At 35.1% G+C, this 20201-nt stretch overlaps 1 protein-coding gene across 3 annotated transcripts in view; it reads left to right on the top strand.

Annotated features, from left to right (window-relative positions):
* MCM9 (minichromosome maintenance 9 homologous recombination repair factor) overlaps positions 1-20201 on the top strand; it is a 99942-nt gene that overhangs the window by 45077 nt on the left and 34664 nt on the right. For all 3 annotated transcript variants that reach the window (XM_087865422.1, XM_045798553.2, XM_045798552.2), the window contains one exon: positions 13837-14011. In XM_087865422.1, the coding sequence (XP_087721548.1) occupies positions 13837-14011 (175 nt within the window). The remainder of the gene's footprint in view (positions 1-13836; positions 14012-20201) is intronic.

The following is a 20201-nucleotide window of genomic DNA, read 5'->3' as shown; positions in this document are numbered from 1 at the left end:
AGGAACCCAGTATGATTACACAGTAATTTTTTTTTTAATAACAGCTATGCTGCTATGAACATTTGTGTACAAATTATTGTGCAGGACCTGTGTTTCTTTTCCTTTGGTTATATGCTTAATTAAGAGTGGAATTGCTGGGTCATATGGTAACTCCTTTTGAAGAACTACAAGGCTGTTTTCCAAAGTGGCTGTGCCATTTTACATTCCCACCAGCAATTTGTGAGCGTTCCAATTTCTCCACATCCTCACCAGTGCGTGTTATTACATCTTTTTGATGATAGCCATGGGTGATATGTGAAGTGGTATCTCATTGTGTTTTGACTTCTATTTCCCTGAAGGCTTAAGGTGTTAGCATTTTTTATTTGCTTATTAGCCATTTTTGTATCTTCTGTGGAGAAATGTCTATTCAGATCCTTTGGTCATTTAAACAATTCGGTTTTTGTTTTTTTCTTATTGAGTTGTAAGAGTTCTTGACACATTCTAGTATATGTGCTGCTAAAGCGAGCACATGTTCTTTATATATTCTAAATATCAGAGACTTTCAGAGACTTGTATATCTCAGGTTCAGAAAAATATTCTCCTGCGAGGGTTTTTTTTTTTTTTTCCTTTTCCTTTTTTTTTTTTTTTTTTTTTTTTTTTTTGGTAGTGGACTTTGCTGCCCAAAAGCTTTTAATTTAGATGAAGTCCAGTTTATCTATTTTGGTTTTCTTGCTTGTCCTTTCGGTGTCACTTCTTGAAAACGCTGCCATTATAATCAAAGATTATGAAGATTTACACCTGTGTTTTCTTTTAAGCATTTTATACGTTTGCTTTATTTTTGTTTTCTTTGAGGGTTTTAATAGTTTCATTTTTTAAAGTTTTTTATTATATTCAATGTATTTAAACTAAAAAACAAATAACAGTTCATCCATTTCTCCCTCCCTACCAATAGATTGGCAACCACCAATCTATCTTTTGTTTCTATGAGCTTGATTATCTATATCTATGAGCTTTTTTAGATTTCACATGTAAGAGAGATCATGCAGTATTTGTCTTTCTCTGTCTGACCTATTTTGCTTAACATAGTGTCCTCAAGATTTATCCATGTTGTTGTGAATGGAAGATTTCATTCTTTTTTATGGCTCGATAATATTCCATTGTGTATATATACCACAATTTCTTTATTCATCCATCAACACTCAGGTTGTTTTTATGCCTTGGCTATTGTAAATAATGCTGCAGTGAACATAGGAGTGCATTTATCTTTTCTAGTTAATGTTTTGTTTTCTTCAGATAAATACCAAAGTGGAATTGTTGGATGATTTTCCTCTAAGAGTTTTATACTTTTAACAGCTTATATTTAAGCCTTTGATCCAGTTTGAATTATTTTTTGTATATGATGTGAAGTAGGGATCCAAATTCATATTTTTGCATGTGGATGTCCAATTTCCCAGAAGTGTCACTTGAAAAGACTATTCTTTCCCCCAAGAATGAATTGACCGTAAATGTATGGGTTTATTTCTGGACAATCAAGTCTGTTCTGTTGGTCTGTATCCTTATGCCATTACCATATTGTCTTGATTATTGTAGCTTTGTAGTAAGTTTTGAAATCAGGAAGTATGAGTCTTCCAACTTTGTTCTTTTTCAAGATTATGTTGGCTATTTGGGATTAATTGAATTTCCAAATGAATTTTAGTATCATTTTGTCAATTTCTGCAAAGAAGATAGTTGAGATTTTGATATGGATAGCATTGAATCTGTAGAACCCTTTGGCTTATATTGTCATCTTAACAATATTAAGTCTTCCAGTCAGCGAACATGGATATCCTTTCATTTATTTAAGTCATCCTTAATTTCTTTTGACAGATAATTTTCAGGGTGTAAATTTTGTTCTTTTTTGTTTGTTTGTTAAATTTATTCCTAAGTATTTTATTCTTTTTGATGCTATTGTAAATGGAATTATTTTCTTAATTACATTTTTGTATTCTTCATTGAAAGTGTAGGGGCACCTGGGTGGCTAAGTCAGTTAAGCCCCTGCCTTCAGTTCAGGTCATGGTCTCAGGATCATGGGATCAAGCCCCAAGTCGGGCTCCCTGCTCAGTGGGGAGTTTGCTTCTCACTCTCCGCCTGCTCGTGCTCTCTCATACTCTCTCTCTTTCTCAAAAAACTTAATAAAATCTTTAAAAAAATTAAGTGTATAGGCATATAACTGATTTTTTTAAAGTTGATTTTGTATTCTTCAACCTTGCTGAACTCATTTATTAGTTGTAATAAATTTTTAGTGGATTCCTTAGGATTTTTGTATGCAAGATTATGTTATCTGCAAATAGAGATAGTCTTACTTCTTCATTTCCCCCTCTGGATGCCTGTTATTTCATTTTTGGCCTAGTTGCCCTTTCCAGAATCTCCAGTACAGTGTTTAATAGAAATACTGAGAGTGGGGTACCTCGGTGGCTCAGGTGGTTGAGTCCTAGGATCAAACCAGGATGGAGCGCTGTGCTTAGCGGAGAGTATGCTTCTCCTCTTCCTCTCCTTGTGCCCCTCTCCCCTGCCATGTGCTCTCTCTCTCAAATAAATAGATAAATCTTAAAAAAAAAAAGAAAGAAAGAAAGAAAGAAAGAAAGAAAGAAAGAAATAGTGAGAGTGAACATCCCTATCTTGTTTCTAATCTTAGCAGGAAAGCATTTAGTCTTACACCATTAAGAATGATGTTTAGCTGTGGATTTTCTATAGATGCCCTTTATCAGGTTGAGGAATTCCCCTTCTGTTCCTAGTTTGTTGAGTGTTTTTACATGAAAGAGTAATGAATTTTGTCAAATGCTTTTGCTGCCTCTATTGAGATGGTCATGTGCTTTTTGTTCTTTATTCTGTTGATATGAGAATGCTTCATAAATTGGTTTCCAGATGTACATCAATCTTATATTTCTGAGATAAACCCCACTTGGTTGTGATGTATAATTCTTTTTACATATTGTCGGATTTGGTTTCCTAATATTTTGTTGAGGATTTTTGTATTTGTAGTTATAAGAGCTATTGGTCTTTAGTATTCTAGTGATGTCTTTGCTTTAACCAAAGTATGTGGGTAATACTGGCCTCATAGAATGAGTTAGGAAGTGTTCCCTCCTCTTCAACTTCTAAAGAAGAGTTGTGAAGAATTGTTATTTGATTTTTTAGAAGTTTGGTAGAATTCACCAGTGAAGCTATCTGTGTGTGGATTTTTCTTCGTGAGTAGTTTATTTTTACTACTAATTCAATCTCTTGTTAAAGTTCTATTCAGATTTTCTTTTTTTCTTGAGTCAGTTTTGGTAGTTAGTGTCTTTCTAGGAATTTGTCCTTTTCATCCAGGTTGTTGAAGTAGTTAACATACAGTTGTTCATTGTATTCCCTTATAATAATCCTTTTTATTTCTCTAATGTTAGTAATAATGTCTCATCTTTGAGTCCTGATTTTAGTAATTTGATTCTTCTCTTTTATTGGCTTGGTCAGGTACCTAAAAGACTTGTCAGTTTTGGTTTTATTTTCTCTATCATTTTTATATTGTCTATTTCAGTTTCTGCTCTAATATTTATTATTTCCTTCTTTCTGCTGGCTTTGCATTTAGTTTGCTTTTCTTTTTTCTTTCTTTTCTTTTTCCAGTGTCTTAGGTGGAAGTATAGGTTATTGATTTCAGATTTTTCTTCTTTTTAAATGTAGGCATTTATGGCTGTAAGTTATTCTCTAAGAACTGCTTTAGCTGCGTCCCATAAGTTATGGTAAGTTGTGTCCTCGTTTTCTTTCTTCTCAAAGTATTTCCTAATTCCTTTTTCATATTTTATTAACTTATTAAAAGTAATTTCGACACCCAATGTCCGGTCTAATTACCTTTTTACACAGCTACCTATTAATTGCATGGGTGTCTTTTTATACTACCTCTGACAAATGGACATTCCACATTTGCTTACATAATTACTTTGATGAAAAGTTACTGCTTTGTAAAATAGCCCCATTCCATTTTAAGCACCTCAAGTTTTCCAGTAGTTCCCTATAAAATTCAGCATGATGGTCTCTGTTATTTCTTTTGAAGCTGCCCCCAATTAGTCTAATTTCTCTTCCAAAGGATTAGTTCTCTAAATATGTAAAAATTATTTTCTCTTCTCTAAATCTTTCTTTCATGCTAATCATACCCTGTACCATAAACTATCCTTTAAATTGCATTATTTCCTTGTCCTTTATTATCTGTTTACCCTTCTCTTTTTTATTAGTATTTCTTTTAAAATTTGATGTCCCAGAAGTAAACATTAATACTCTAAATCAACAGTCGGCAACCTTTTTCTGTAAAAGGCCAGCAATAAATATTTTAGATTTTTTTAAAAAGATTTTATTTATTTATTTGACAGAGAGAGAGAGACCGCAAGAGAGGGAACACAAGCAAGGAGAGTGGGAGAGGGAGAAGCAGGCCTCCCGCTGAGCAGGAAGCCTGATGCGGGGCTCAATCCCAAGACCCTGAGATCATGACCTGAGCCAAAGGCAGACTCTTAAGGACTCAGCCACCCAGGGCCCCATAGATTTTGAGGGCCATACAGTATTTGTCACAACTACTTACCTCTGCCATTGTAGTGTGAAAGTAGCTATTGCCAATAAGTAAATGATGACCATGACTGTGTTCCAAAAAAACTGTTTTTACAAAAACAAGTGGTTGGGACAGATTTTGCCCACAGATCATAGTTTGCTGACTTCTGCTCTAGATGTTATCTAACTAGTGCAGAAGCCAGTGTGATTGTATCTTCACTTGTAAATGCTATTCTCACATTAACATATTTTTGTAATTGTATTAAAATACTTCTCTGATATTAGCATAGCCACTGCATCCCTCTTCTGGTTGCTGTCTAAAGTATGTCTCTTGTAGACAACACATAGTTGGATCATGTCTTTGTATTCATTCGACAAACTGCTTTTTATTAAAGTGTTTGTTTACATTTAATGTACTTACCTGATAAGGTAGGATTTATGAATGCTATTTTCCACTCTGTTTTCTACACGGCTTATGTCTTCTTTGTTGCGATATTCTCCATTACTGCCTTCTTTTGTGCTTGATGTAATTTCTAGTGTATCATTTTAATACCCTTTTGCTTCTTTTACTGTATTAAGTTATTTTCTTAGTGATTATCTTGGGGCTTATAACATCTTTTTTTTTTTTAAAGATTTTATTTATTTGACAGAGATAGAGACAGCCAGCGAGAGAGGGAACACAAGCAGGGGGAGTGGGAGAGGAAGAAGCAGGCTCCCATTGGAGGAGCCCAATGTGGGGCTTGATCCCATAACGCCGGGATCACGCCCTGAGCCGAAGGCAGCCGCTTAACCGCTGTACCACCCAGGCGCCCCGGGGCTTATAACATCTTAATGTAAAACCAATCTAATTCATATTAATACTAATTTGATAGTATATAAAAATTTTGTTCCAGTATAGTTCTGTTCCCTCCACCTTCTTTTGTGCTTTTATTGTCACACAAATTTCATCTTTATACATTATAAGCTGATCAACACAGTTTTATAATTTTTGCTTTCTGCAGTTTTTTCTTAAGTAGAAAAGAAAAGAGAAGAAAAGAGACACAAAATTACATTGATACCATCTTTAATATTTACCTATGTAGTTAACTTTACTGGTGTTTTTTATTTCTTTATATGTACTTGAGTTGCTGTCTTAGTGTTCTTTCATTTCAGCTTGAAAGAGTCCCCTAGTATTTCTTTTAGGTCAGGTCTATTAGCACTAATTTGGTTTTGCCTGGTATTTTTACTTGACAGTAATTAAATTGTAGAGTGTGTATTCTTTTGCTCAATATTGTGTTTTAATATTTCACCTATATTGTGTTTAGCTGCACTTCATTTTTTATTGCTGTCTTATTCCACAGTATGAATATACAACAATTTCTCTATCTGTTCTACTGTTAATGGACTTTTGTGTCTGTTCTGTGGGGTTTTTTTCTTCTTTAGTCTGTTGATGTGATACATAACATCAGTTGATTTTTTGCTTGTTAAACCAGCCTTACATAACTCAGATAAATCCCACTAGGTCATGGTGTATAATTCTTTTTATACGTTGTTGGATTTAGTTTGCTAATATTTTAGTATATGTGCTGCCGAAGTGAGCACAAGTTTGCTAATATTTTACCGAAGATTTTTGCATCTATGTTCATGAGAGATGTAGGCTGTAGTTTTCTTGTAATGTCTTTGTTGGGTTTTGGTATTAAGGTAATGCTGGCATAGAATGAGTTAGGAAGTATTACCTCTACTTATTTCTTCTACAAAAACGGTAGAGGATGGGTATCATTTCTTCCTTAAATATTTAGTAGAATTCACCAGTGAAGCCATCTGGACCTGGTACTTTCTATTTTAGAAGGTTATTAATTATTGATTCAGTTTCTTTAATGGATATGGGCCTATTCAGATTGTCTGTTTCTTCTTACATGAGTTGACAGCTTGTGTCTTTCAAGGAATTGGTCTGTTTCATCTGGGTTATCAAATTTGTGGGCATAAAGTTATATCCGAGTTTTATAGTTTTTCTCATAAATATCTTGTCCATATGTTTTTAGATTTATACCTTAGTATTTCATTCTTGGGGCGCTAATGTAAGTTGCATTTTGTTTTTAATGTCAAATTCTGCTTGTTCATTGCTGGTGTATAGGAAAAGCAATTGACTTTTGTATATTTTATATTTTGTTTATTTATATATTGACCTTGTATCCTGCAACCTTGCTGTACTTGTTTGTTAGACCCAGGAGGTTTTGCTGAGTCTTTCAGATTTTCTCTATAGATAATCATGTCATCTGCAAATAAAGACAGTTTTATTTCTTCCTTCAAAAAAAAAAAATAAATAAAGTTGTTTGTAATAATTCTTTATCTGCTTAATGTCAACAGGATCAGTAGTGATGTCCCCTCTTCATTTCTGATATTAGTAATTTGTCTCTTTTCCCATTTTTTCTTAGCTTATCAATTTTATTGATCTTATCAAAGAACACATTTTGGTTTCAGTGATTTTCTTTATTGATTTCCTGCTTTCAATTTCATTGATTTCTGCTGTAATTTTTATTATTTCCTTCCTTCTGCTTGCTTTGGATTTAATTTGCTCTTCTTTTTCTAGTTTCCTAAAGTGGAAGCTTATATTATTGATTTTAGATCTTTCTTCTCTTCTAATACATGCACTTAGCGCTATCAGTTTCTAAGCACTGCTTTCACTGCATCCCACACATTTTGAAAAGTTATGTTTTCATTTTGATTTAGTTCAAAACATTTTTAAATTTCTCTTGAGATTTCTTCCTTGTCCCATGTGTTATTTAGAAGTATGTTGTTTAATCTCCACATAATTTGGGATTTTCTAGTTCTCTTTCTGTTATTGCTTTCTAGTTTAATTACACTGTGGTCTGAGAGAAGATTTATGATTTCTTTTCTAAATTTGCTAAAGTGTGTTTTATTGTCCAGCGTATGGTCTATCTTGGCGAATATTCCATGGGATCTGGAGAAAAAAATACATTCTGCTGTTGCTGGATGAAGTTGTTTATAGATGCTTGATATATTCAGTTGATTGATGGTACTTTTGAGTTCAGTTATGGCCTTACGGATTTTCTGCCTGCTGGTTATGTCCATTTCCCAGAGAGGGTGGTGAAGTCTCCAACTAGAATATAAATTCATGTACTTCTCCTTTGACTTCAACTAGTTTTCACCTCACATATTCTGAGGCCCATAAATATTAAGGATTGTTATGTCATCTTGGAGTGTTGACCCCCTTTTATCATTATGTAATACTCCTCTGTCTCCCTGATAATTTTTCTTGCCCTGACATCTGTTCTGTCTGAAATTAATATAGCTACTCCCATATTTTTTTGGATTAGTGTTAGCATAGTATATCTTTCTCTGTCTTTACTTTTAATCTATATGTCTTTATATTTAAAGTGAGTTTCAAAAAAGAGTAAAAGTTAAGTGGGTTTCTTATAGATAATGTATAGTTGGGTCTTTTTTTATCAACTCTGATAATCTGTCTTTTGATTGGTGTATTTAGACTATAAATGTTCGAAGTGATTATTGATATAGCTGGATTATACTTGCCATATTTGTTAGCTTTTTCTATTTGTTGCCCTTGTTCTTTGTTCCTGTTTTTATCTTCCACTCTTTTTCTGCCTGTTATGGTTTTAACTGAGCATTTTATATGATTCCAGTTTTTCTCCTTTCTTAGGATATCAGTTATGCTTCTTTTTAACTTTTATAATGGTTGCTTTAGAGTTTGCAATATACATTTACAATTAATCCAAGTCCACTTTCAGATAACACTAAAAAACACTTCATGGGTAGCATAGTACCTTATAACTAGCAAGATATTTCTAATTCCTCCCTCTTATCCTTTTTATTATTTCTCTCAATCATTTCACTTGAACATAAACACATATAAGCATACATATTTGAATATATTATTGCTGTTATTTTTAACAAACTACTTTAGATGAATTAAGAATAACGAAAACAGAAGTTTTTATTTTACCTAGTCTTTCTTCATTCCTCCTTACTTTATGTAGATCTGAGTTTTTTTTTTTTTTAAGTTTGTTTGTTTATATAGGTAATCTCTATACCCTGTGTGGGGCTCAAACTCACAACCGCAAGACCAAGAGTTGTATGCTTTTCCAACTGAGCCAACCAGGTCCCTTTGTGTAGATCTGAGTTTCTGACCTATGTCATTTTCCTTCTCTCTAAAGAACTTTAACATTTCTTGCAAGGCAGGTCTCCTGGCAACAAATTACCTCAAAAAAATTTTTTTTCTTTTTCACTTTTGAAGATAATTTCATGAAAGGTACAGAATTCTAGGCTGGCAAGCTTTTTCTCTCAATACTTTGAATATTTCATTCTACTCTTGTTACTTGCGTGGTTTCTGAGGGGAGGTTGGGTATAATTCTCATCTTTGCTTCTCTACAGGTAAGTTGCATTTTTCCTTTGATTTCTTTCAAGATTTTTTTCTTTATGTTTGATTTTCTGACATTTAAATATGACATGCCTACCTGTAGTTTTTTTTTTAAACATTTTTCCTACTTAGTGTTATCTTGAGTTTTCTGGATCCATGGTTTGGTGTCTGACATTAATCAATTAATGACTAATTCTCAGTCATTATTGCTTCAGATATTGCTTCTGTTCCTTTCTCTCTTTCTTCTCATTCTGGTTTCCCATTACATTTATGTTACACCTTTTGTAGTTGTCCCACAGTTCCTGGATACTCAATTGTGTTATTTTTCACCTTGTCTCCTATTTTCTTTTCAGTTTTGGAAGTTTCCATTGAAACTTACACTACCTTTACATTCAGAGATTCTTTACTCAGCCATGTCCAGTCCACTAATGAGCCCATTAAAGGCATTCTTCCTTTCTTTTACAGTGTTTTTGATCTCTAGAATTTTAATGTTTTTCTTAGACTTTCCATCTCTTTGCTTACAGTATCAGAGAAAAATTGCCAATATTTAATGTGAGAACCTGGGACGGCTCATGGAGGTAAAACTCACAAAAGTATGAGGGTCCCCTATGAATGGAGATTTTAATTCTCAGAGTTGTCCACATTGAGCCTCCAGAAATTCATCAATTACAGTTCAGGTTTTCTTATACCATTACCGGTTTCCATATATGTAACAATAGCTCTGGTAAGTTGTGATTCTCTGTCTATCTTTCTAATTTGGGGAGCATTGGTTTGCCCTGTGACCTCGTTTCTCTAATGCGCCTTAGGAGAATTACTGATTTTTCAGTTTGTTCAGGTTTTTACTTATTGTTAAACAAGTGGCAACTTGTGGCAACTTCTGAGCTCCTTAAATGCTGAACTGGAAAACAGAAGAACTCACATAGGTTTTCTCTTGTATTTTCTTCTATGAGTTTTCATCTATAAGTTTTACATTTTTCATTTAGATCTTTTCATTCATTGAGTTAATTTTTGTATCAGACTTGAGGTATGGATCAAGACTGATTTTTTTTTCCTTTTTGCATTAGGCTATCCAGTTATTGTAGCACCATTTATAGAACAGATTATCTTTTCTTCATTGAATTGCTTTTGCATTTTTATCAAAAAAATCACTTGACTAGATATGTGTGGGTCTATTATTGGACTCTATTCTATTGTTCTCTCTGTCTCTTCTTTTTCTAGTACTACACTGAGTTGATTACTGTAGCTTTGTAGTAAATGTGGAAATTAAATCATGACCTCCTACTTTGTTTTTTGGTTTGATTCTTCTATTTCCTTTGCTTCTCCATATAAATTTTGGAATCGGTTTGTCAATTTCTATGAGAAGAAAAATCCCATTAGAATTTTGTTTGGGGGGCGCCTGGGTGGCTCAGTCGGTTAAGTGTCTGACTCTTGGTTTCTGCTCATGTTGTGACCTCAGGGTGGTGAGATTGAGCCCTCATCAGGCTCTGTGCCTAGTGCACAGTCTGCTTAAGACTCTTCCTCTGCACCCACCCCCCCACCCCTGCTTGCTCTCTCTCTCAAATAAATAAGTAAATCTTTTTTAAAAATTTGTATTTGGAGTTGCATTGAATCTATAGACCAATTTAGGGAGAATTATAGAGGAATTTGGGGAAGCATCTTTAAAATACTAAGTTTTTCAGGAATGCCTGGGTGGCTCAGTCAGTTGAGTGTCTGCCTTCAGCTCAGGTCATGATATCAGGGCCCTGGGATCAAGTCCTGCTTTGGGCTCCTTGCTCAGTGGGGAGGCCTGATATCAGGGCCCTGGGATCAAGTCCTGCTTTGGGCTCCATGCTCAGTGGGGAGCCTGCTTCTCCCTCTGCCTGCCACTCCCCCCAGCTTGTGCTCACTCTCTCTCTGACAAATAAATAAATAAAATCTTAAAAAAAAATACTGAGTTTTTCGATTCATTTCATGAACATGGAATATCTCTTGATTTCATTAGTTATCTTTGATTTCCTTCATTAGTGTTTTATAATTTTTACATACAGATCTTCCACATTTTTTTAATTTAATTAATTTTTTTTTAGTAATCTCTGCACCCAGTGTGGGGCTTGAACTCACGGCCCAGATCTTGCACATTTTTAAAGATTTATACCCAGGTATTTCATATTTTCAGGTGCTATTATAAATTGTATCATTTTATTTTTAAATTTATTTAAAGATTTTATTTGAGAGAACGAAAATGTGAAAGAGAGTGTGAGCAGGGAGAGGGGCAGAGGGAGAAGCAGACTTCCTGCTGAGCAGGGAGCCAGACAGCGGTGCTCCACTGGGAGATCATGACCTGAGCCAAAGGCTCAAGATAACACTAAGCAGGAAACACTTAACCAACTGAGCCACCCAGGCCCCCCAAATTGTGTTATTTTTTAATTGCAGTTTTTTATTTTTTTCTAATATATAGAGATATGACTGATTGTTGTATATTGACTTGCATCCTGCAGCCTTGCTATACTCAGTTCTAGTAGCTTTTTTGTACATTATTTGGAATTTTATACATAATCATATTGTCTGAAAATATAAACAGTTTTATTTTTTCCTTTTTGATCTGACGGTTGTTAATTTCTCTTCATTTATTTTACTGGCTAGAACCTCCACCAAGATTTTGAATGAGAATGATGAGAGCTAATCTTCTTGCCTTGTTCTGATCTTGGGGATGAGGGTGGGGGTGGGGGTAAGCATTCAGTCTTTTATGATTAAATATGTTAACTGCATGATTTTTGTATATACCCTTTATAAGACTGAAGAAGTTCCCTCTATTCTTGGCTTCTGAGAGACTTTTATATCATGAATAATTGTTGAGTTTTGTCAGGTGTTCTGAATATATTGAGTTGGTCATTTGCTTTTTCTTCCTTAGTTTATTGATATGGTGAATTATATTGGTTAATTTTTGAGTGTTGAATTAGCCTTGCATTCCCAAGATAAACCCTACTTGGTTATAATCTATTATTTTATGTATTGTTTGATTTGCTTCTTTTTTTTGAGGATTTTTGCATCTGTGTTTATAAGAGATACTGGTCTGTAGTTTTCTTTTAATATATCTTTATCTGGCTTTGGTATCTTAATGCTGGCTATAGTAAATGAGTTGGGAAGTGTTCCTTGTTTTTCTGTATTTTTGAAAATTTTTTTTAGAATTAGAATTATCTTTTTCATAAATGTTTGGTAGAATTCACCATGAAGTCATCTTAGTTTGTAGATTTTTGTGTTGCAGGGTTTTTAACTACATAACCAATTTTCAAAATAGATATAAGAGTATGCAAGCTATCTGTTCCTTTTTAGATAAACTTTCACAGTTTATATATTTCAAAGAATTTGACCATTTCATCTAAGTTATCAAACTTAGGGCATAGAGTTGTTCATTGTATTCCCTTACTATTAGTTAAGTGTCTGTAGGGTTTATAGTGATATCCCCCTTTTGTTCCTGATATTTGTAACTTGTTTCTCCTCTTTTTCATGGTCAGTCTAGCTTATCAATTTTTATCCACAGTAGGTGTTACAAGTACTCAGTATGTGTCATACACCTTTTAAAGAATTGTATTATATTCTATTTGAATATCCAAGACTCAGTAAGATACATTCCATTGTTATCCCCTTTTATAAATGAATAAACATATTAGGAAACTTGCCTACAGTATGACAACCAGAATGACAGATCCCGGATTCAGGATCCAAGCCTGTGTGGCTCCAAAGCCTTTGCCCCTTTTTTTTTTTTTTTTTAAGATTTTATTTATTTATGAGAGAGAGTGTGTGCACATGCGTGCAAGTTGGGGAGGGCCAGAGGGAAAGGGGGAAGGAGAGAATCTCAAACAGACTCTGCACTGAGCGCAGAGCCCGCTGCGAGGCTCACTCTCATGACCCCAAGATCATGACCTAGGCTGAACCAAGAGTCAGATGCTTAACTGATGGAGCCAGCCAGGCTCCCCTGATGCCTTTGCTTTTGACCACTGGTATAAAGGATGAATCAAAACCAGAAAAGACATACCAGGGAATCTTCTTTCTCACACTGTGACTAGGAGCAAACTTTTCATTTTCATTATTGGACTCTAATATCTACCATTTTCTGTCTTTGGACCCTTCTCTATAAACAGCATATAATACCAAACCTCTTGTCAGAAGATCTCTGGAGATCTGTTTGCTCCCTCTATTCAGTGAGGATACCAACCAAGGAAAGCGAATATTTGGGGACTTCTAGTTGCTATAAAATACTCAATGACACATCTTATATTTTCAGAACATAGGATCTTCTGAGGCCTTCCAGTGCCTGGACACCAGAAATAGTTGTCCTGATGCCATTCATTTTTTTTTTTTTAAAGATTTTATTTATTTATTTAACAGAGATAGAGACAGCCAGCGAGAGAGGGAACACAGCAGGGAGAGTGGGAGAGGAAGAAGCAGGCTCACAGTGGAGGAGCCTGATGTGGGGCTCGATCCCATAACGCCGGGATCACGCCCTGAGCCGAAGGCAGACGCTTAACTGCTGTGCCACCCAGGCGCCCCTCATTCATTTTTTTTTAATTGAAGTAGTTGCCATACAATATTATGTTCATTTCAGGTATACAACATAGTGACTCAACATTTATATACATTATGAAATGCTCACCATGATCAGTCTAGTTACCATCTGTCACCATACAAAGTTATTATGATATTATTGACTGTATTTACATCCCTATGACTCATTTATAAGTTTGTGCTTCTTAATTCCCTTCACTTATTTTGCCCATCCTCCCATTCCTCCTCCCCTTGGGAACCACCAGTTCTCTGTCTGATGCCATTCATTCTCCACAGATTAGAAATAAAAGCGTTGACTCTTTTCCATTTAAAATGTAGGTACTTTCCCCTCATAGGTATAAGATATGCTTTTGAAAATAAAAACTAACATAGCTTGCTTGTTTCCTTAGGTCTGACGGTAACTGCTGTGAAAGACTCAGGAGAATGGAATTTGGAGGCTGGGGCATTAGTACTTGCAGATGCGGGCCTTTGCTGTATCGATGAGTTTAACAGCCTCAAAGAGCATGATAGAACCAGTATCCATGAGGCAATGGAGCAACAAACCATAAGTGTTGCTAAGGCTGGGTAAGAGTTTCTTTTCTTTAAAATCTCTGGGAATAGTGAGATTAGCTAATAATATGATTATAGAAAAATGTGAACCTTATTGAACTGCAAGGTATGTTTGGTCTTAGCAGGGATTATCACTTACATTCATCAAACACACATTAGTATTCCCGTGGAGGTGTATGAGGAAGTAAAAATGAGTTGTTGGAACAAAGAAAGGAAAAACTAAAGTATAAGTGTAAGTTAATTCATGGAGGGGACTTAAGAAGAGCTTTCAATGCAGGATCCAACTTATTCTCTCATTCAATAATGTATATCTACTGTGGGCATATTACTATGGTAGAAATTTTTTTTAAAAGATTTTATTTATTCGACAGAGATAGAGACAGCCAGCGAGAGAGGGAACACAAGCAGGGGGAGTGGGAGAGGAAGAAGCAGGCTCATAGTGGAGGAGCCTGATGTGGGGCTCGATCCCATAACGCCGGGATCACGCCCTGAGCCGAAGGCAGACGCTTAACCGCTGTGCCACCCAGGCGCCCCTATGTTAGAAATTTTTAAAGATTCAAAAAGAAATAACATAATTTCTGCTTTCAGTGGCATTCTCCTTATCTATCCTAACAGAATGTTGATCACAGCATGTGGAAAACTAAATAATAAAATATATTAGCTAAAATGAAGTGCTTGTTGTGACTCAAGGAGGTTTAGGGGTTGAGGTATGTGAGTCACTTGCAAACATGACCACTGAGGAGATAAAATAGGCAGGTCAGATAGAAATCTATTCACCCAGGCTCTGAGGTGGTTATGAGAAACTTATCTGGCTCGAAAGGCTGACCACCAGATAGTCTGCTGGGTTATCCCAATAAAGGACAGAGCGAGAACTATCTCATCCCTAATGCTACTATTACAGGTGTGAGGCCAGCTGATTAGGCAGATAGGGCTGCCAGCAGAGTCTTCAAACAGTAGTGGGCATGAAAAGGGATGCTGGTGTATATAGATTCTCTGAGATCTAATTATATACACTTGGAAAGGAAAAGGGGGTGGAGTGATAGAGCCCATAGGAAAAAAACACAAGAAAAAGCTAGGCAGAACAATGACCAGATCTATTCATTTCATTCAATATACATTGACTCAGTGTTCATTCATTAAGATCCTGCTATATACCAGGCACTGTGCTAGTTACTGAAAAGAATGAAGATGAATATAGCACTATTCTTGAGGTGTTGGCTGTTTTGTTGGGGAAGATAGACAAAAGAGCACCAAAGTGATAGGTTCATAATAAAAGTGTTATGAGAACATACTTTAAAATAATTATTGCTTCTAACCTTTTTATCAGGGGAAATTAGAGGTATAGTTTCCTAAATATCTTCAAGGCTACTTTCTCTTCTTATGTCTCCATTTAATTAGCACCTTTGCTGGTTGGTAAAATTTGCAGTTTATTTTGATATGCCTTTTCCAGAGAAAATCTGGGACGTTTTGAAATATTGCTAATAAATTAACCCTTACATCAGGGAAAATTGGGACAAATGCTACACATCTATTTTAGAAAGGGAAAAAATTAGCAATGCAATGCTATGTTGTACGATAGGCTACAGAATAAGTTTTTTAAAGTGAAGATATTTGGTTAACCACACCTAGTACCTTACTCTCCGCTAGGTGTGAATTAGTATGAACCTTTTTTGATATCTGTAAATATAAGCTCCAAAAGAAATGTTCTATAGCTAAATAGTTCACTTTTGGCACCCATACATTGGACAATCTTGTCATAACTATAACTACTTGCATTTGGAACCATGCTTGTTACACTGATGAGGGACCAGTTTTGTTCTCTTTTTCAATCCATCACAAAGCAGTATTTTTATAAAATACAATAAAAATTATTTTAGAAAATGAAATTAAAAAGCAAGGACATACAAAACATAAGCCTAAGTTCTTCTTCCATTTCCAGGGTGTGGAAAGCTGTAAGAGCATGTCACTCCCATCCTAACAAGAAAAATCCAAATAACCCGCAAAAATCATAACTTTCCTTGAGTGTATCAGAGAGCTGAGTTTACAAGGAAATCAAGGGAACTTAATTTTAAAGTGTGACAAGCCCATCTGAGGAGAGATAAGACACACAAATTATTCACCTGTGACAGAGCATGAGAGGAAGAGGTGGCTGCTGTAGAAGCAAATAAGATAAAACAACAAAAAATGTTTAAATTCCTGATGTCTAAGCATGAGCTAGCATGTTAGTTTGAAGTAACTGGGAGCACCAAACTCAAGGGGAGCTCCCACTTGCAGGCCCTTCTCCACAGGTCTCCAGCCCATGGCCTTTTGGCGGAAGGGTAGAGGCAAAAAAAAACCCAAAACCTTTCTACTTCAGGAAGAGGTTAGAGCATCTTCCTTCTGTCACACAGGAGCTAGGCAAAATGGTCCTTCCGGGAGAAGGGCAGAAGCAAAAGCCTTCTGAGGGAAGGGCTGGAAACACTCTTAAGGTCCAGGATCCTGAACCAAGGAAAAACAGAGATCTGTACCATGGGGAAAGGGATAGAACAACTCCTCCTGCCCAAGGACCACCACAGATACATGGCAGGGTTCTGGGACTACCAGGTGGGAGGGACAGAAAGGTTTATAACTTTCTAGCCCATCCCATCCAAAAGCAGGCTCACAGACCCTGCCTCAGACCCGGAAACCAAAAACCAAACTTACCCTCAGATAAGCGTAACACCTAGTAACAAGCAGTCTGTTAGTGGGGAAGATGAGAATATGGAAAGAGACCCCCACTGTAGTGCAGGTGTGCAGTAACTGCTGAAAGCTGAAGGTAGAGTAGAAACACTGAGAATGATCTTCCAGTATTGTGCTACAACCCCCATCTAGATGTGCAAAGTAACGGCAGCTCAACAGTGAAAGAATTCAAAATCTCTGGTGCTTTGAGGGTAAAGATAACAACAATGCCAATACCCAGATCAACTATCATGGCCTTACACACACTAATGGCCTTAATGCTATACATGAAGTGGTATAATATTATTTGAAGGTAGATTGTAAGAAGTTATAGATGGAAACTCTAGAACAACTACTAGAAAATAAGAGTGGCGAACTAACAAACCAGTGATAGAGATAAAACGGAATCATAAAAAATAACACAAAAGAATGCAGGAAGAGAAGAAAAGGGGAACAAAGAATAGATGGGACAAATAGAATGCAATTAGTAAGATGGTAGATACAAATTCAGCCATATCAGTAATTATATTAATCTTGTAAACAATTAAAAGGCAGCGGTTGTCAGATTGGATAGAAAAGCAAGACCCAACTAAATGCTGCCTTCGAGAAACTGACTTTAAATTCAAACTCATAGTTAAGTTAAAAGGATGGGAAAAAAATATTCCATGGAAACACCAAAACCTGACCAAGACGTTACAAGAATATAAAACTACAGAATGATATCCCCCATGAACATAAGACATGAAAATTCTTTTCTTTCTTTTTCTTTTCTTTTCTTTTCTTTTTTCTTTCTTTTTTTTTTTTTTAAAGTAGATTCTACACCCAGTATGGGGCTTGAACTCACAGCTCTGAGATGATGAGTACATGCTCTACTGACTGACCAGCCAGGTGCCCCATGACATGAGAATTCTTAATAATACTTTACTAAATTAAATCCAGCAGTAAAAGATTATACATTATAACCAAGTGGGGATCTTCCAGGAATGCAAAGTTGATGTAATATTTGAAAATCAATCAATGTAAATTCATAATATTAACAGAATAAAAAAGAAAACATCTCAATAGATGCAGAAAACATATCAGACAAAATTAAATACCCAATAATGATAAACATTCTCAGCAAATAGGAAGAGAAGTCCATCTGCCTGTTTAACTGTCATCTATGGAAAACCTAAAAGAAACATTTCATACTTTATGATGAAGTGAAATGTTTTCCATTTAAGATTGGGAGCAAGTCAAGGATGTCCAATTTTACTGCTTCTGGTCAGTATTGTAGTGGAAGTCCTAGTCAGTTTAGTAGTGCAAGAAAAAGAAATAAAAAACATTCAGTTTGGAAAGGAAGAAGTTAAAATATGTCTATGTGACATGATTGTCTCCATAGAAAATCTCAAAAGAATCAATGAAAAATGTATTAGAACTAATAAACGAGTTTTAAAAAGTCACAGGATGCAAGATGGATGTATAAAAATTAATTGTACTTCTGTATGCTACCAATGAACAATTAGAAACATACCTCTTACAAGTAAAACATACCACTTACAATAGTATCCACAAATATGAAATATTTAGGGATAAATCTAGCAAAATACATTCTAGATTTTTACAGTGAAAACTGTAGAACATTGGTGAAAGAAATTAAAGGAGACCTAAGAATTGGAGATATATACTAAGTTTCATTCATCAGAAGACAATGTTGTTAAAATATGTTTTCTTCAAAGTGATCTGTAGAATCTGTGCAATTTCAAATAAAATCCCAGCAAGCCTTTTGCAGAAATCGACAAGCTGACTTTAAATTTTATATGGAAGAGACAGGAACTAGAATAGCCAAGACAATTTTGAAAAAGAACAAATCTGGAGGACTTACTTTATTTCAAGATTTACTATAAAGCTACAATAATCAAGATAGTGTAGTATTGGTGTAAAGATTGATGTAGATCAATGGAAGAGAATACAGGTCGAAATAGACTCACAGGTATAAAGTTAGTTGATTTTCAAGAACAATGCCAAGATAGTTCAATAGAAATAGGATAGTCATTTTTAAAAAATGGTGCTGGAACACTTGGATATTCATTTACAAAAATGACTTGCACATAAATGCTTATAGCAGCTTTATTCATAATCACCCAAGATTGAAAATAACCCAGAAATCCATCAACTGGTGAATGGATAAACATTTTGATAAATTCATAGAGTAGAATACTACTGGAAAGATAAAAGAACAAACTATTGATACATGCAACAACATGATTAAATCTTAAAAGCTCTATGTGAAGTGAAAGATGCCTGGCACAATGACTACTTAGTTTATGATTCCATTTATATGAAATTCTAGAAAAGGCAAAATTGTAAGAGAAATCAGATCAATGGTTGCCAAGGATTGGGCAATAGAAGAAGAGATTGACTGCAGAGGGGCACCTTAAAAAGTTGGATTTTACTATATGTAAATTATACTACAATAATCCCTACTTTAAAAAATACATAGGGGCGCCTGGGTGGCACAGCGGTTGAGCGTCTGCCTTCGGCTCAGGGCGTGATCCCGGCGTTATGGGATCGAGCCCCACATCAGGCTCCTCCGCTGTGAGCCTGCTTCTTCCTCTCCCACTCCCCTTGCTTGTGTTCCCTCTCTCGCTGGCTGTTTCTATCTCTGTCGAATAAATAAAATCTTTAAAATAAATTAAAAAAAAAGAAAGCTCTGTGCTTCTTTAAAATAAATAAATAAATAAATAATACATAAACCCATGTTTTTAATTTTTATTTTTTCCATATATTTTATTTTTAGATTCAACAGACATGAAATCACTCTGTCAAATTGCTATTGAAATTTCTAAACACTATTTTTGTACTTATTTCTTCCCTGATTGGTAACAGTGTATGGACAGGTACAAGTTCATGGCCCAAGCTTTGACTGCTGGTGATAGACTTGGATAGTAATCTACCACATAAGGACAGATGAAGGGAATGGAAAGGAACAGCAGTGCCAAGGAGAGATGATACATTCATCATCAGTAAAACCCGTTTTTTAACTTTTAGTGAGATCTTCTAAAGGAAATAATTTTAATGAATAATTTTCAAATTGGATTTCTTTGTTGAGAAAGGAGACAATTTACAGCTAGAAGACATGTGCCACTCAAATTTACAGTCAGTTTTAAATTGTTTCTCCTTTAAACCATTTGTTAAATATATAATATGTACGGAAAGGAGTTTTGCATGAGACGCTCTTTGAATGCTTTGATCTTAGGAACTTTTCTTAAGGGCTTACTTTTTTGACCATTGTACCGCAGTAGATACTGATATTATGGTTATTATTATGGTAAACATTTGTATGATTATCTTTTCAAGATAAAATTCTTCAAATGTTTCTATTTTGTCTTGGCTACTATCCAGACTTTAATACCTCTTTGAACTGTGGCATGGATCAGACTTGATATTTTAGCCTTTCTACTTCTTTACATTTATGTAAGAATTTTTATTTGTTAAAGCCTTTTGGCATATCTATTTCATTTAAAGA

The sequence above is a fragment of the Ursus americanus genome, chromosome 11 (genome assembly GCF_024610735.1).
Source record: "Ursus americanus isolate L20-20 chromosome 11, mUrsAme1.1.p, whole genome shotgun sequence".
Classification (NCBI taxonomy): domain Eukaryota; kingdom Metazoa; phylum Chordata; class Mammalia; order Carnivora; family Ursidae; genus Ursus; species Ursus americanus.
The sequence above is the reverse complement of the archived record's forward strand: the minus strand, read 5'-3'. Positions and strand labels throughout refer to the sequence as shown.